We start from the raw sequence: 18,455 nt of genomic DNA, 5'->3' as shown, positions 1-18,455 counted from the left end.
CCCATACCTTTTTTTCGACTAGTTTAATACCTTTTACAGTCAAAAAAACAATGCAAAATAGCGGAATAAAATAACGCTTATTAATTAAATCGTACAGAAAATGGTTTAATCTGTCGGGTAAAAATATTTTTACTTCAAAAATCGCGATGGAAAATCTCTTGAAAAATAATTTAAGCTGCCATTTTATTGCTTTTCTAATTCTGAAGTCTAACAAGCTAAATTTCGTTACTTTACTCCCTTTTTTTTTACAAACTCTTACGAGGTAATACTGCCGATAAATCAAATAGAGTTGGATGTTTTCCAGATTATTGAAATTCGTTTGTAGATGAGCCTCTAATATTTATCACGATACAGTTTTTGTTAAATTAAATCTTCAGGTATTAATTAGGGCTGTTCAAATAGCCAAGGTGAAAAATATTGAAAGCAGCTCCCTGCAGCCTGTGGTAGTCACATTTGATAAAACTAACGCAAATTCAAATGCTCCATGCTGGAAGATTGTACCGCACGCCATTAACTCCCTCAAGGCTATGGTTTCGGGTTGAATAGAATACTACAATTCCTGTCTTATGTCATGGGAGTATTCAACTGTCTGGTTCAATAGCTCAAACCTCAATAATTCTCACAGCGTTTAGCTTAAGCGGTCAAGGCGGTTTAATTTAATAATTAATAAACGCAACGAGCAAGAGAGACAAGTGTATTTTTGTGAAAAGAATCAGATGTGGGCACAAAATGCAGCGCAGAATGGTCGACTGGCGACTGGCGAGTCGAGCAGCATTTGCTGGCTGCCAGTTGGTGTCGGATTCGAGTCGAGTGCAACTCGATTGAATGGAGTGGAGTGGAGAGAGTGCCGCCTATAAGAAAATCAGCCCTCATGATGAATTTTCCACCCAGCAAGAGCGGTACGAGAGAGAGAGAGCAGAGCGGGCAGCGCTCAAAACATGTTCAGAGTGAGAATGAACGCAAACTCAAATAAACGCAGCGCTTGAGTGTTTTTGGGCGTTCATTCCTCAGTCTCGTGTCTCGTTCTGCTTCGGTTTCGGTTTCGCTCACTCGCGTTATTTTCTCTCCTCTCTGTTTTGGATGCTTCTTCTTTGGCTTTGGTAGATTGGGGAGGGGGGTGGAGGGAAAGTCGACTGCGACGTCAAAATACGGCCAACTGAGAGTTTGGTGGCCCATTCACTCGATAGCAGCGAATTCGTTCGGTTCGGTTGGCTAGAAGGCGCGCGCTTTGTTTTATTATCCACAATCCACATTATCAGCGGCATTATCGTTAGTGGCACTGTCTTCTGCCCACGCGCCTATTCGTGAATGCACTCGCAGTGGCCGCGCGAATATCCGCCAGTGCGACTCCACCATCCATCTGAATCTGAATCTAAATCTGAATCACAATTTGAGTTTGAATTTGAATTTGAATTTCGAGCGGCATTCGTGAGTTTGTTTGGGAACCGCGCGCTTGTCGCTGTCGTCGGTCGTTCGGTCAGCAGAAGCAACAGCAACAGCTACAGCTACAGCAACAATAAAAATAAAAATAAACATAAAAATAATAATAATAATAATTGCAATAACAATAAGCATAACAGTAATCGTAACGCTAACGAGCCCTCGATAGTGCCCCAGAAATCCAAACAAGTGGAAGTGCCCCTGCGACTCGAATGAGTGAAGAGAAGCGCAAGAGCAAGAGCAAGTGCAATTGGAATCGAAACTAAATACGAAACACTTGTGAACAAATATCTAAATTTAATTTAATTTAATCTAATCTAATTAAATACTCGCATTGCGGTACTATGCCAGCGGAAAGTGCAATATTTAAAATAGGATAATTCCGTGAAGTGCTACCGAAGAGTCAGCTCCATCCGAACCGAATCAAGCCCAAATCTAGATCTGAAAAAATTTAATAGAATCCCCCTCGATAGCGAGCCCGATCCCGATTCCGATCCAGATCCCGATCGCACCGCAAGGATCAGCTACTTCAAGGAGCTGCCAGCAGCAGCAGCCCAACCGCCAAGATTCTCACCGCCAGCAGCAACATGAACTCGTACTTTGAGCAGGCCTCCGGCTTCTACGGCCATCCGCACCAGGCCACGGGCATGGCCATGGGCAGCGGCGGCCACCACGACCAGACGGCCAGCGCCGCAGCGGCTGCCTACCGGGGCTTTCCCCTCTCGCTGGGCATGTCGCCGTACGCCAACCACCATCTGCAGCGCACCACCCAGGACTCGCCCTACGACGCCAGCATCACGGCCGCCTGCAACAAGATCTACGGCGACGGGGCCAGCGCCTACAAGCAGGACTGCCTCAACATCAAGGCGGACGCCGTCAACGGCTACAAGGACATCTGGAACACGGGCGGCTCCAACGGCGGCGGCACAGGAGGCGGAGGGGGCGGAGGTGGAGCCGGTGGCAATGCGTCCAACGGATCGAACGCGGCCAACGCCGCCAACGGACAGAACAACGCCGCGGGCGGCATGCCCGTGCGCCCATCCGCCTGCACCCCCGACTCGCGCGTCGGTGGCTACTTGGACACATCGGGCGGCAGCCCCGTCAGCCATCGCGGTGGCAGCGCCGGGGGCAACGTGAGCGCCGGCGGAGGGGGCCAGAGCGGTCAAAGCGGCGCCCCAGGCGTGGGCGTCGGTGTGGGCGTCGGGAGCGTGGGAGCAGGCACCGCCTGGAACGCCAACTGCACCATCTCGGGCGCCGCAGCGGCACAGACAGCGGCCGCCAGCAGCTTACACCAGGCGAGCAATCACACATTCTACCCCTGGATGGCTATCGCAGGTGAGTGCCCTGAAGATCCGACCAAAAGTGAGTGTCCACTGTGCCAACTCCTCATTGCTCAATCCCCGAATCCGCCCATCCCCTGTCCACCCCACCCAACCCTCTGACAAAGCTTTGTTGTTCTTCGACGCGTGTTTTCCCAGTTGTTATCGATGGGGCGATGCATCGATGCAGCGATGGGGTGTGATCTAGTAGACATCGGACTCAACTCAGCAGATTTTGTCAGCTAAAACAACGGTAATCATGTGACTAACTATATTCAGTGGGCGGCTAAACCAGACGGAAAAATCGTTTGACTCCATGGGAGGTACAATGCAGAACATCAAACAACTAAAATAATACCAAGCAAACTAAACAGATAGATAGCTGCTTCTGCCCCCAAGTGAATCAACAAAATGTGAGCTGCAACTTGCAACTCTTTCTGTGAACTATTAAAAATATAAGTATGAAATAGTAGACACATTCGCAGAAATTAAGTGGACGTACAATACATTGCAATCATTGCCAATTCAACGAAAGAGTAGACAGAAATTTCAAACAGTTGAAACTACTAAAATAATAATGGACAAAAATAAATACAAACCTAAGACAATTGATAAATAAAAAAAATAGATGGAGCCAGATTCTTATCCTTACTAAAAGAATCTGAATAGAGTGAAAAACGACTTCCAATTATTCTATTTAAAGCCGCTCATTGAAGTCTTCAATCTGTAGATGGTTTATTCGTTGTCGGGCAATTTAAGCGATTTAATCACTCCAAGCGAGCTCAGCCAGCACAGCCAGCTCATAAATAAGGCCAATGAGCCACGGTTTCTCCGGCACCCCGAGACCGAGCCGAGCTCGATACATCCTCTTCCACCTGCAGGAGTCTCGCTCCTCGGCCGCCGCACACCTTGCAGCGCTCCGGCTGCCTCATAATTTTCAACACTTTGTTTACTAATTTTTGTCACCTTTGCTTTTAATGATGCTCAGCAGCAGCAGCAGCAGTGGTGGCGACGGGGGCGACGGAGGCAGCGTCCTAGTCGTAGTTGTAGTCGTCGTCGTCGTCGGTAATTGTTGCAACGTCGGCAAAAGTGGCAACAAAAGTGAGCTGCAATTTGTGCAACAAGAGAGCTGCGAGTCGGCAACATGAACAGCACACGGCGAACAGCGAGCAGCGTAAATTATGGCATGCTGCTGAAAGAGCTGCGAAATAGCAACAGCCACAGGAGCCAGCTCTTTTTCAGCAAAAGCCAGGAACGAGGAAAAACGAATCCTTTCAGGACACACACTGGGAGCAGAAGTCGCGCTTATTACAGTTAACTACGCCATTATGTAATTATGTTCAGGACCTCGTACCCAGCCAGCAGGGAAGCCACCAGCCGAGCGAGGCGAACGGCTTGAGTTTGAGATTCCAGTGAGGGTCAGAACAATGGCTGGAGCACGAGTAGGTCACCGGAGTGATTCCGGTTCCTCTTCTGGCCCTTAGCGGAATCTAGGCGGTCAACGATCGAACATAAATTGCACTCTAGAGCTCCGAGCTGGCTCTCTACTGAGTGAGCACCTGAACGCACTCTGAAAATCAATCAAATTTCACTTACAGGAACCTGGGACCGCGAAGAGCTGGTTAAAAAACAATTAAAGTTGAACTAAATACGAAACTAAGGGCAGGCCGCTGAGAGGCCCCAAGACTGAGAGGCGACAGGTTTCCAGACAACAATCTGCCCGGCCCGCCGCAAAGGAGCTCAATCAATCGATTCCGTTTATAAGGCAGCGAGATGATCAGCGTAATGAAATTTATGCGCTGTCCCAGCCCCATCTCCAGCCCCATCCCAGTCTGTAGTGTCGGTGATGAATTGTCCAGGCCGGTCCCGGTCTCAGTCCCCTGCCGAAAACTCTCCGTACAGGGTGTCTCGAGCGGGCAGCCACCAAACCTTCAGTGCTACAACACTCAGTGGGATTCCAACGGAAGACGTTCCACTAGAAAATCGTCTTACCTGAAGACGAAATTAATTATAACACCTTTTGGCTCCTTCTTCTTGTACCATATACGATACAAGTTTTCTGTCTACTTGAATCCGACTTGAATCTGCTTCTGATAAGAAAACGATACGATATAGTAATACGATACGATATTCACCAATAGGTGAGTTCATATTGGTGATCGTTTCAAATTTGTCTTTGTATGGGATTTTCTATAGGGTCGTTATTTTAATTGTATTATTAGCCACATAATGAACAGAAATATCCTCAACAAACAATTCGCAGAGAATTCGCTGAGAATTCGCTGAGAATTCGCAGCCATTCGGACAAACAGATTGATGTATGCTGATTGTACTCGCTCTCACTATCGCAGCTGCCTATCTCCATTTCATCCAGCCAAAATCAACATCAATGACCATTCGTCAATTGCTATCGCCAGTTTGATTTATTCGCAACCCAAATCCAGGCATATAATGTGAAAATAATTTAATTTCCACCGATCCGATCCGCTCAGAGCAGGCTGATTAAATCGATCGGAGGAACGGGAAATCAAGTCATAAATAAATCGGCGCACACTTGCAGCGATCATCGATCATTTGCCGCTGATCGCCGACCAAAATGCAAACCGAATTCAATTTTATCGTATCTAAACATGGTTTCAGATTTGAAAACCTACATCAGTGTTTGGCTCCGTCTCCGGCTCTCAAGTTGGAGTTGGGGGCTTGTGTTGGGGCTTGTGTTGGTGGTGCCCCAAGTGGCTGCTACGCTGTTCTGAGTGCCCCGTATATGTGGCTGTGCCAGTGTCAGTGCCAGTGACTGTTGCTGTTTCTGTATGTGCGAACACGGCGAGCGGCAGTAGAGGCGCATTAAATCATTGTCCTGAAGGCTTTTAAGTCATTATCGATAAATTTCAACATAAATTCGTAAATTTGCTTTATTTGGCCTGGCCAGCGTGTGAGGTGGATGTTGAAGTGGTTTATAGGTTCGCCTGTCCGTCTGTCCCTCTGTCCCTCTGGCTCTCTGGCTGTGAAATGCTCGCTATGGCTGTGGGGCTGCTGTCCCGAAATTCGTACAAGTAGTGCCTAATTTGGGCCTGTAGTTTTGGTCCACTCCAAAGGACCGATACCCGCGCAGCGCAGAGCGGTCCGTATTTTTTTTGTCACCCAATGACCTTGAGAATCTCCGGCCAGGCCTGCAATTGACACGTATCGAGCAATCATAATTCATATTTGCCGCAGTCCCTTCCCGCTGTGACGCAATTATCAGGATGCGTTTGCGTTGTCCTTAGCCAGACCAGAGACCAGACCAGAGGCCTATGCCACTACCTGCACCACCATTGCAATTGTGGTCCGCACGTACAATGGCCGAAGGCACGTCGGGTCCGCTCAAGGTTAATGTGCTGTGCAATGTGGATGTGCATTGTGGATCGCGGATGGACAGTGTTTTGTGGCTCGGTCAAATGCCATTGCACTGCAACTGCAACTGCAGCGTGTCATGCAACAGTTAGAGCACTTGCAACATGCCATTAATAGGCCGCAAGTGGCACTGCCACCACCACCGCCGCCCCTTGCAGCAGATAGAGGAAGCCAGACGATGATGTTGATGCTGATGCCGATGCCGATGATGATTATGTAAATGCGAGTGCAAAACACACACAGGAAAGCATTTCAACGCGCGCTTTTAATCATTTTTTCGCCACAAAATATCAAATAACAACAACAACAACAACAACACGAATCGAAAAATGCGAAATGCAAAATGCAAAATGCAAAATCAGAAACGAATCAAAGCGATTCAGAAACAATTTTGTTGCGGCGGATGCGTCGGAGCAGCTGATGGGGCACGGGGACCCTGGGACCCTGGCTCGGATCTGATCCCCCTGGCCGTGCGCTTCTTTTTCGGGGATTGGTTTTCGGGCTGTGGCGCAGCTTCTTGCATTTTTTTAATGTATTTTTAAATAAGGAATTTAATAAGCACCTTGGCGGTCCTCAAGTCGCTGGACTCCGACCACGGGTCCGCGTTGCAAGACTTCGACAACCACGACAACACAAAGTGGCCCAGACACATGGGCCAGCAGCGACGGTGACTCCAGCAATTTTGGTTCTTTCCTTTTCCTTTCCGATTCCCGCGCACAAACTATGGGCAAATGCAAGCGATTTTGGTTACAAAAAATACGCACGGCTCTTTGCTTAATAAAAATTAGTTTAAGAATATATAATGCCCTGAAGAGTAGCTTCAAGAGTGCAGTGAGGCTGTACTATATTCCATATTTAATTATTTGTACAAACAGCAAATGAAGGCAATAGCTAGCCAAAATCATTTACCACTGCAAGTTCTGCCCAAAGAAACCCAATCCATTTATAGATCCTGTAAATTACGTGGGATATAAAAAATATATACAAAAAATAATATATTTGGATCTAACTGATAAGAGTATAAGAAATTTGCAAGACACAATCCACTTTCGAAACTTTAAAAAATAAAGTTAAATGGCTTTAAAATAGTATAGAAATTAAATAGTTTTTATACAAACATTTAAGGTTCTTCAAAAACGTTTGTTAACATAAAGTAAATTTTTGTTGTTTGTTTTTTAAATAAACATTGATATGAGAATTACTATTTGCGCGTTTGTGAAACTTCGCATTAGTTATAAATAAATAATAGGTTAATAAGCAAAAATACTATATGTACATATGTATTTATATATATGTACGTATATAGATATAACTTAAAACATATTTTACATCAATGTCAGCCCACTGTGCAGCCGTCTTTTCGTGGCAGTTGCAAAATCATGTTTTAAGGTGTTTTTGATACCTAATAAAAACAACAACACAACACGGCCCGACAACACATCCAAAGAAAGAGCGAGACAGAGCAGAGAAGTCGTGGCCGAAAGAGAGAGAGAAGAAATGCATTGAAAACGCGCCATGCCAAAAAGGGCCAAGCTCTGAATGGGGGAGTAGGAAGCGGGGCAGCTCAGAAGGCGGGGTACAGAGGCAACCAAAACATAAAGCGGAGGCCCGGACCCCGTACCCCGAACTCCAAAGTCCCCCCTGTTCTGGCTACGTCATAGCCATTGCCACGCCACTCCAACGACGACGACGACGTCGGCGTCGCTGTCCGGTGCTCGGCGTTCGGCGTGTTTATTATAAAACAACAAATCATTCATTATAACCACTTGTGTGTATGGGGATGTACATATGTACCCATGTCTGTATGTATGTGCGTATATGAGAATGTCTGAGAAAGTGGCGTAAACATGAAACGACCTGGACGGACTCCCGATTCCATGTAGTTTCGGATAATATGCATATTTGCGTATTATTTTGATTTTAATAATGATTTATTTATTATTAATAATTCATTGGTGGTGGGCTCCGCTCACGCCGGGATTGGGCCTCCGCCTCGCTGCCTGATTGCGATCTGATCTCCGGCTAGAGCACCGCTCTCTGCTCCCCACTCTCCGCTCACCACTTTGACTCCCCCCAGCTGACTGGGTGCAAAAGCTGCCTGCCCACGATCTCGTTTGAATATCGGTTGACTTGGGGTTTTGTAACAGAAGTTGCGCTAGGCTGGTAGGCAACGCATATCATAATGAGCTTCAATTAAGATAGAAATCTCAAAGACTAAGGAGACAAAGATTAATGGGTTCACAATTGTTCAGCGGCTGCCTGGAGGTGGCTCTTCCGATAGACGTAGACTCTGAGCGGCCAGCGACAGCTGCTACACATGTTCGTTCCATTGGCTCGGCTAGAAGGAGTAATCACCTGGCTTGAGATCATCCAGGCCAAAAGGTGGATGAATATCAAGCTATAAAAGTCAACAGATCATCACCAAAATTTCGTCAGCCAGGCTTGTGGACTCTGGACCAAATAATGCTTTAATTTACCAAAAAAAAACCGTCGATATCTCTGTCGAAACCGTCGAAATATGCTATACCGATTGAGTTGTAGGCCATGCCTTGCCACTTTCGTTGATGCCCTTCGATCGGGCCATCTTCCACGGTAGCTTGAGCTTGTTTTTTCTCTGTTTCTGTGATTTACGCGGCTGGCTGTTCGGCCGAAATGTGGGTAACTGTTATAGCCGTCCGAGCCGCAGCATTTTTTCGTTGCTGGGTCATCGAATCGATTTGTTCGTAGCGCTCTGCGAACATTTGTATTTGTTATGTTTATGCAACATAATTTATAGGCACTGCTTTGATTTATTCTGTCGTACGTTGAACTCGGTCCTAAAATCGGTTTCAGTTCCGTAGGAGGTGGACTCGGCGGACCGACCCCTCCGTGGGGCTCCTGGCTCCCAGCACCCAGCACCCAGCAGCCAGCTCCCTCCCACATTAATGTCAATTTAATGTTTCCTTAATGACTTCTTTGGCTGGAACTTGTTGTTGGCTGGAAGTTGTTATCTGGGCCCTGGTCAAACTTGTCGGCCGGCTGGGAAAGTGTTTATGCTAAACAGCTAACGAGTTTTCCCCTGAAAGTGAAGTGAAGTGAGGCAAGGCTGCAACTGAAGGGTCTCGTTCGGGATGCATTGTCTCCCAAAAGTTTCGGATCAGCACCAGACACTTGGCTCAGTCGATGCGATGCCTCTGCCACTGCCACTGCCACTGCCATGTGCTTGGCGTCTATTTATTTGGGTCGGCAATTAAGATTTATATCTGCCCCTTTGATGGGGCAACAAAAGCCCAAAGACGCCGCAAGCTGCAGCCATAAAATGGAGCAAATCACGCTCTCTCTCCCACTCAGGGTGCAGTCTCCCTCTCTCCCTATCGCTCTCTCTCTCTCTCCGTCTCTGTCTCTGTCGCTGGCTGCCTCATTTATGCGGCTGGCGACTAATCCTCCCACAGAACGAGGCGTGCGCCGCCTTAAAGAGTCATAAAAATCATTTTATTGCCCCTCGCCACCCGCCGCTGCCTGTGCCCCCCACCCCTTCCTCAGTCACATTGCCACACGGTCCAAAAGGTGTGAAAACGCAGTGCTCCGAAGGTTGCGAGGGGTGGGGTGGCGGTGACTCCTTCGGGGGCCAGGAGTCGGAGTCGGAGTCTGGCTGGAGACCGCAAGCTAAATGTTTAATTTTTACAAGTCTCGTCGCATGTAAACACTCTCCGGACCCCCCTACTTGCAGCATCCCCCTCCGCCCTCCACCATCCACCATCCACCGTTCCAACCGTTTGTTTGAATTTGTCTAAAGTGGCTGCCCCTGCCCCTGGCCCTGGCCCTGCCCCCACCGCAGTTTGTTTTTTAGTTTTCCCCTTTTTGGCTTTTCATAATTTTCATTTGCGGCTGGCACTGCAAAAAAAAAATTAAACAGCGTTTGTCAAATTTTCCATTCGCCCCTCACCCCCTTCCCGACGACCATAGTTTTCGGCTGCTTCTTTTTGCTTTTTGCTGTTTGCTGTTGGGTTTGGTTTGGTTTGGTTTCTTTTCTTTTTAATTTCATATTTTCTTTGTTGTTTCCATTTTTGTCTATGGGTCTGGATGGGCATCTGTCTGGCTCTGCTTCTGGCCCTGTCTCTTCGGCGTGCGCGGGTCCTCGGGGCGCTGCTCCTCTGCTGGAAAATTACGTTTACTCAGGCGCCGGGCGCGCATATTTAAATACACACGTGTTTTATCGCTGCCATTAAATCATATTTTTATACTTTTACCTTTTCTATGGAAAACTGCCGACGCCCCCTCACGCCCTCCACGCCCGTGCGAGGCGTTGGCATTTCTGATTGTTTACATTTTGCACTTTCGTGGCATAAACAAACGGAGACGGCGCTAAATATCGTGAAAAAAGGAGAGAGAATGTGAGCAAGGGGATGGGCACTGCAATGTCCATGAATCAGGCTGAAGGGGGATTGATTGTTGGCCTATGTACATACACATATATGCATGTATTGTATGTTGGATAGATACGCCCCCGTAGTGCCAGAGACGACCCATTCAAGTGCTGTGCGGGGTACAAACTTCGTTGCACCTGCTAATAAAAACTATTGACTGCTTTGAGCATCCTTCCTTATGGAGTCAGTCGGTGCAGGAGAGAGACAAATTTTAGTTGTAATTAAAGTAGTAAAATAAATAAAAACTAAAATAAATAAATCAGAACCAGAGCCAAATAGTTCACTGCCTCCCTCATCAGTGGCTCTGCCTATCTCTTCCCCCTCTATTCGCACCTGAAGAGGGTGCTCTGTACAGGGTACTGGGTACAGTGCACACCAACCGACAAGAACAACAAAGCTCTGTTTAGTAAATCTCATCCGGCTGTGCAACACGTGCGGCTGCTTAACCTGAAAGCTCCCTGCTCCATACACATCCCTCCACATCCCCTCCTCCTCTGACCCGGCTCCCGCAGATCTCTCCGCAGCGGAGAGCAAACAATTTTGATTCCACATTTTTTAAACGTTTCTCCTCTCTGCTTTGGCTGCATTTTCAGGTAAGATAAGATCTGATTTAACACAATACGGCGGCATATCAACAGACATGGGTAAGAAAATTTCCACTTTTATTCTGTTTCATTATTCTCTTAAGTTGCGAAAAATACGTAGTGCTCAGCGGACTAGCGTAGAGTGTGGGCATGTCTACTAATGCTATCCTAGAAACTAATTACGATAGTGCTGGTCTTGGTGTTGGTGTTGGTGTTGGCCCTCATTACCCTAGCATACATTTAGCTAGGAGATCGCCCGAGATGAATATTTATGCAGTGGAGGCGTTAATGTGGGTGGACCGGGAAACCCCGGAGGCCGCGTGTGGAAGTGATTGATTCACTCTCCGCTGATTAGCTAAAAGCTTGCCATGTTGCCCGCTCTCCTGCTGGCAATTAATATTAAACATGGCAATTCAATTGGCCAACGCAGCCGACGCGGGCTGACACGCACAGCGGAAGGGGAGCTGCGATGCTCTGCTCTGCTCTGCTCTGCTCTGGTTGGGACCCACTCACTATCGGCCCCGGTGCTATCAACATTTGTTCTTGCTGCTGCTGCTGCTGCTGCTGCTGATCGGGCAAGGCAACCGAATGCCAGGCCTGTGTGCCTACCCTACCCTGGGAGGTGCAGACTGACTACCCGACTGACTATGGCGTTGGCGTTGTTAAGAGCCAAACATCAAACTGACTTGTGTGGCGTTGCAATCGTTCTTAGGCGACGCCGCTGCCCTCTGGGCCCTCACTTAGGTGCCCAACGTTTTGGTCAGGGTATTTCGAATTCGTTTTAAATTGATCTTAAGGCTGCAGCAGAACATCAAAGCCCCAGAGCCACTGCAGGCGTGTATGCCAGTCTGTTGTTTGGGACCTCTTGATGCGAGGTTATCAATCAGCGTGGTCGGTCCGCACTCCGGACGAGTCAAGCAGCTACTTCTTAAAATCCAATTACACACGTGGAGAGGGAGGGCCATGGACAGAGGGCGCTGATCAGCCGCAGTCATGTTCTCGTTGCGGGGTAGCGGCTGGGGCTGGGGCAGGCCTCTCAAATTACAGGCATTGATGGCAGCGCATTGAGGCGCAAAATTGCAGAGGCATTCACGAGAGAGCCACCCAGGGTAGGGAGCCTCCTGTAGCTGCTGCTGGTGGGGCTGCTCCCACTTATTATTTATATTCAATTGATAATCTCGTGCAAATCGGTAGCTAAATATTGGCACAGGCGCAACAAGTGGGCTTCGCTTCTCCCAGCGATCCACGATCCACGATCTCGGCTCTATGCTCCGCTGGTGGGCAGCACTTTTGGCACTCACAGATAAGATCGCCGGATAAGCGGCTCCAAGTAGGTGCTACCACAGGAGCTACTGCAGCTGTGGCTTACGGGATGCCTAGATAGCTGCACTTAGGCAGGGGCTGGGGCACGGGCTGGGGCCAGACATTCTCTTCCGGCTCGCCGACATTGAACGTGGCGTTTCGGGCTGCCGCCGCGAGAGATAATTAAATTGCGGCCCTAATAGAATTAAATGCCGTGTTTGCATTTCAAAATCCGCAACGTGCCAAAATGCAATGGCCAACGGGCCAACGGGCCATCGCCCCCCCGCTCCCTATTTGTGCGTCCGTCCACCTGGCCCGAACCAAATGGCCAGCAAAAATGTCATTTTGGACAAGTTTTGATAATTGCAGGTCCGCGAGTCGCGTCTCCGCGTGCTGCTGTTGCTGTTGCTGGCGGTAGTGGTGGTGGTGCACCGGCTACTGTGCGGCACGTTGCACGTACTTACACTCACTCGTACCACGTCGCATGTTGCACACTGTCAGGGCAGGGCAGGGCAGGGCTGGGCTGGACTGGGGCCGGCCAGGGCCATGTTGCATGTTGCAGTTAATAATTATTGAAATGTGCGGCCTGCCAGGAATTGTGCTCTGCTCCTTGCGCTTCCTGCGCGGCTTCCTCCGTCCGTCAGTCAGCCAGCCAGTCAGTCAGTGGCTGCCACATCGCCCTCCCCATCCCCAGCCACATCCACATCCCCTCTGCGTCCCCAGTGCTGCATGCTTCGTTACCTCTGCCTCGTTGCCTGGCCAAAAGGCTAACAATGCTTGCATTTTCCCACCTTTTTCACATAACTTTTTCTGTTTTACTTTACTTTGTTTTGTTCTGTTTGTGTTTTGTATGTTTTGTTGCTGCCGCAGCCACTGCTTCTGCTGCTTCGGCTGCTTCGGCTGCTGCTGCCAGTGGCAGTGGCAGGGTAAACAAGTCGGCCACTTGGCCAACTCGTTACTTCCCCCAGAGAGCCCCCTGTCGCTGTCCCTGTCCCCTGCCACCGCACATGTCGATGCCGATGTCGAAGTTGTTACCACTTTGAACGCGCGGCCACCGGCCGGCTGGCCGGCCTCCGTCGGACGCCGTCGGCTGGCACCCTGTAATAAATTCGTATTCAAATTGTTAATTGAATATTATTTGTTAAATTTGCAAGCATAAATGTAAATGTCAGTGGCGGATGTCCGACGGGGCGGGGCCAGTCGGGGGCGAGCGAGTTCTTTTCGCATAATTTTCCAATTTTCAGCTTGCTCTGAGCATGTTTTGGTTGGGTCTTATTTATAATTGAATTTATGCGATTTTAATAGCGGAGCGCCGCATGGGCATGGCACTACGGCAGGCAGGCAGACCATACGAATGGGTGGACACACTGGAACTGGACACATTAGGGGTATTCTTTGTCCACTTTCCGCGTCTGTTAAACTGAAGCAACCCACCAAAAGTCGGTCACTGTTCCAACGACCTCAAAGCCTCAAAACCGACCCCCAACGAAAAAATGGAAACCCCTCCCAAGAGAGTTTTTAAATTTGCAAACAAATGACAAAAGCGGTGCAAAAAATGTGCCAAATGCGATTGAGTCTGGGTGTGAGTGTGAGTGCGAGTGTGAATGCGAGTATTGTGAATCCGAGTGTGAGTAGAGTGCGAATATTCCGACTAGGGTTTGCTCTGTCCGCTGTCCGCTGTCTGCTGTCCTCTGGCTGTGCTGGTCGCTGTCCTTGTCGTACTCCTCGCCGTTGCGGGGCAATTTCCATAATTCATATTCATAGACATTACACAACAACACCAAGCAGAGAGACAGGGACACAGGGACAGAGAGAGAAAAGTGGAAAAGAGAAAGAGGGAAAGAGAGAGTCAGAGTCCAGACAAACAAACGACAGCACCTGCAATACGGACAAATGTCTGTCCTGTCCGAATACTACGCCCAAAGAGGAAAGTCGAGCAAAAAATGTGCAGAGCAGAGTTTAAGTGCCAGCAAAGTGCAAAAATTCCACATATGCCAGTGAGAATCCATTGAAGATAGATGGAGAATCCAAGAGGAGACAGAGACAGAGAGAGAGAGAGAGAGAGAGAGAAACGCCACGCTTATGCATAAATTATCCATTCAGAGAACTCGAAGAGTATTGGCCATTAAGTTGATGGAATCACGAGCAAATTAGGCCAGCGACAGATACAGCACCAGAGACAACAGACAGACAGACAGACAGACACAAAGTATCTGAGAGATAGCTACTCTCCCCACATCCCCACATCCGCACATCCACAACGTGCCAGCAATTTGATTTTACACACTTCGAAATTATTAACTGGGGAGCATTTTGTGTGGCAAGTGTAAGTGCCGTGTCCTCTGCAACAGAACAGAGCAGAACAGAGCAGAACAGAGCAGAGCAGAGCAGAAACAGTTCATAAAATGGCAACACGGCACTTTCGTTTTTACCGTTGGCATGTGCAGCATGTGGATAGGATAGGTCCAGATAGTGGGGGGAAAAGAGGAGAGGGGTCCATGGTCCATGGCATGTGTCGCCTGCGCGTGTGATGCTGAGGGAAGGGACATCTGGGCCGGGCAGGACTTTCCTGGTGTGTCCTGTCTGGACCTGCGCTGAGGGCGAGCAGCCAGGGCAGGTTTCAATTAATGAATTAGTAATTTTGGCTTCATTGCTGTAATGAACACTTTGGGGAGGGAGTGGAACTACCAAAGAGGATGAGGGCGGAGGGCGGAGAGAGTTTTGCTAATTATACGAGCTCAGGTGTTGGGGAATCGGAGATAGAATCAGTCTACGAGATGTATTAGAGAATTGAATAGGATATTACTTAAGAGCCATAACTTGCTTTTGAATTGTAAAAATAAATAAAATTAAATTACTTTTGCACTCTCCACAATTAACCCTTCAACCGGAGAACTAAGGGAATTGGCGAAGAGTCCTTGAACATTTAAATGCGTGCACAGAACTCACAGAAAACCTCTCCCTCATCTCTGCCGACTAAGCTATTTTATTTGCACACAGACACAAAATAAAGCCGTAAACTTGTGTCCATTAATGCTACACTTTAGAGTCCATTTAGCTGCTGCTTTGATTGCAGGGTATTAGGAGTCCCATTCCATTGTGTCATTACAGCTTATCATGTCCATTGGTCCGATCAGCAGTGTCCGTATCTGTCGCCCCTGTATCCCCTGTATGAACGACTAATGAACGGTTTGCCCGCCTGGCTTATGTTTGTCCGAGAGCTTGCAGCTATGAATCGGAGCCGGGAGACGCCCCCTCCATTGGGAGTGCATTGCAACTGCCGCATTTGATGGCACTTGGGCGAAGGCGAAAGCAATGCAATATTTACTCAGCGGCAATTAGAAGATATGTGGCTCGGCCCGGAGCCAGTCTTATCAGTGGGGAATCAGCGGCAGTTCCGCGCAGTCCATCTCCGGATCGCATTCTCTTTTCCCGCTCACCGCTCCTCACTCCCAGCACTTTGGGTTGTTCGGGCTCACGACGCTGTAGGTATGCAATTAGTCAATTAATTTGAAAATTTATTAACCGCCAAAAAGCAATTTGCTCCAGATCAACAAGAACACACACAAACAAACAAACAAACACACACAGACCCACTCGGAGTGGGGAACGAACGCAGAAGATCGCGAAATGCCGGCGGTAAACGGGTCCCGACCCTGGCCAGACCGAGGCTGTGGCCGAGTCGGATCGCATCGGATCGGATCGTTGGCCGTGTCCGTGTCCGTGTCCGTTCGACGTGTTGGTCAGATGGCAAATGAAGAGCCCTGGGTAGTCCTGTCGGGCTGAAGGTGGCCAAACTTTCAGAGAATCGCTTGAAACTTGTGATTTGAAAAGGAGGAAAGGAAAGGAGCTCGAACTTGAACTCGAGCTGGATCTGGATCTGTATCTGAATGCGGCATTCATAGCCATTCATTCAGTGGAAAAATGTGCTGCAGATAATTTATGGGTTCAGCGGCAGCCCCTTCCTCGTCCCTCCCCTTTCAACCCGCTCATCATCAGCGGAAGTGCGTGCTCCGTTGGTGTGTGTGTTTGGGTGTGTGTGTTGGGTGTGTGTGTGTACATATCTTGCAGATACGAATCGCAGCTACTCGAGTTTGCTGCGCGAGTTCCCCGCGCTGACCGATTTTCTAGGTCATTCGCTGGTGGGAAAAGCAAAGCAAAAGCAAAAACAAAATCACAAAAATAAGAATATAATAAAAAATAAATGACTTTTGTGCATGTCGCGGACTGCTTGCCGTCGGCTTGGCTTTGCGGGCTTCAGGCCATAAATTTTCCAAAATGTGTTCCAAAATGTTTCTCAAATAGTTTCAAAGCCGCTGCCACGTGCTCTCACTCGCTCGCTCGCTCGCTCACTCTCTCCCTCTCTCTCCTGGTCTCACCTTAGCCCAGGTATGATTAATAACGATCAACCGAAACCTGCTTTTGGCGGCCATCATGATCAGCTGATCCACATCCACAGCCGAAAGAGGAAAGAAGACGACGCAGAAGAACCGCTGCCAGTGGCAGTCGAATGAAATGGCACTTCAAAAGAGATCTCTAACGGATGACTCAAAACTGCATTTGCTATCATTTCTGTATGTGTGTGTGGTGAGAGAATAGAGAACAAACATAACAAAACACGGGCGAAACGTCACCTGATGCTGATGCCGATGCCGATGCTCACTCTCACTCTCCCCTCCCCCACTACTCTTTCCACTCCATCAGCCGTCCCAGCGTACAGGTATGCGCGCGCCCTCTACCATTATCGCTCTCTCTTCTTTGGCTTTGGCGCTCTCCGTCGCTCTCTGCTCTTTTGGGGTGATGATCGATCATCTCAGCCGGTTTTCGCCCCTCGCCCTGCCTACCTGGGCACTAATTTACGTGCGCGCTGTGCTCTCATCGAGCGAGAATTCGAATTGGAATATTATACACGAGAGTTTGCATGCGCCCGTTGACCGTATACGATATTCGCAGCTGTTCATTTGAGTGCGGCTCTTCTGATCAGAAAATGTGTTGGGAATCTTGAAGATATTCTTTTTGTTATACAGGTAGTTCTCGCCTGCGTAAATTCTCACCTGGGCAGATCTAGTTCCTTCAAATGTGAATTTCGAATGGGCTAAATCGCATGGGATAAACGTTTTGCAGCTATCAGCTTTTGTAAGGCAGGGAAATATGAATGAAATTATCAATTAACAAATAATATAGAATGCAGAAATTCAAATAACAATTTAAGTGAATTAAATTTGGTTTTTGTAATATTTAATCTGCATATTTAGACGTATAACGTATTTTAATTCAACTCAACATAAATATTGCAAAGGTTAGCTGCAACATAGCCAAGTTCGATTTTAATCAAGTAGAAAATAAATAAAAATAATGAGGTAGCCATTATTAAAGTTTGCTTGGAATATCTGCCATTACAGAGGCGTCTGCTATGCTCCCCTATGCTATAGTCGAGAGAGATCTAATTTTAGATTGCTACAAATATCATATATGTACCTAAAAGAACAGATTGATCTACTCCATCGGGTTCCAATTTGTTGCCTCTCTTCACCGGAATTTCACCGGGACCCACCGGGTAGGGACCCACCGCACAGTGGAATGGAACAGTTCCCTGTAATCTCAATCGATGATCTATTAACGAGTGTCCATAAAAATTATGCAACTTTCCGCTTCAGCTACAAAATGGATGGCCACATACCATCGCATTCACATCCCCATCCACTGAAACTACAACTACAACTACAACTACAATGCGAGAGGGAGAGTGAATGCCATTTCCTTTGTCAGGAGGGGACTATAAATCTTTGGCATATTAACATGGACGTACGATGAAAGTGCCAGCCAAATATGTCATTGTCAGCTGGGTCTGGGTCTGGGGTTGGACAGCGACTGGGACTGGGACTGGGATTGGGACGCCTCTGCGGCTGCCGTATGTGAGTGTATTGACACCTGAGCAGGCCAAGTTTTGAGTTGGATGCTGATGAAGGAAAAGAAAGTGGAACTGGAATTAGAGTTCTCTCTCTCTCTCT

The 18,455-nt window shown here is 48.1% G+C and overlaps 1 protein-coding gene across 4 annotated transcripts in view; it reads left to right on the top strand.

The window, feature by feature from the left end:
• The first annotated feature begins 1,185 nt into the window (after positions 1–1,185).
• LOC111071080 (homeotic protein ultrabithorax) overlaps positions 1,186–18,455 on the top strand; it is an 85,293-nt gene continuing 68,023 nt past the window's right edge. For 2 of the 4 annotated variants that reach the window (XM_022362199.2, XM_022362198.2), the window contains exon 1: positions 1,186–2,775. In XM_022362199.2, coding sequence (XP_022217891.1) covers positions 2,028–2,775 — 748 coding nt within the window. In that variant the 5' untranslated portion in view covers positions 1,186–2,027. Of the gene's footprint in view, positions 2,803–11,151; positions 11,203–18,455 lie in introns of all 4 variants that reach the window. The other 2 variants (XM_022362197.2, XM_022362196.2) reach the window with 2 other exon arrangements.

Source organism: Drosophila obscura, unplaced genomic scaffold (genome assembly GCF_018151105.1).
Source record: "Drosophila obscura isolate BZ-5 IFL unplaced genomic scaffold, ASM1815110v1 contig_192, whole genome shotgun sequence".
NCBI classification, from domain to species: domain Eukaryota; kingdom Metazoa; phylum Arthropoda; class Insecta; order Diptera; family Drosophilidae; genus Drosophila; species Drosophila obscura.
The sequence above is the reverse complement of the archived record's forward strand: the minus strand, read 5'-3'. Positions and strand labels throughout refer to the sequence as shown.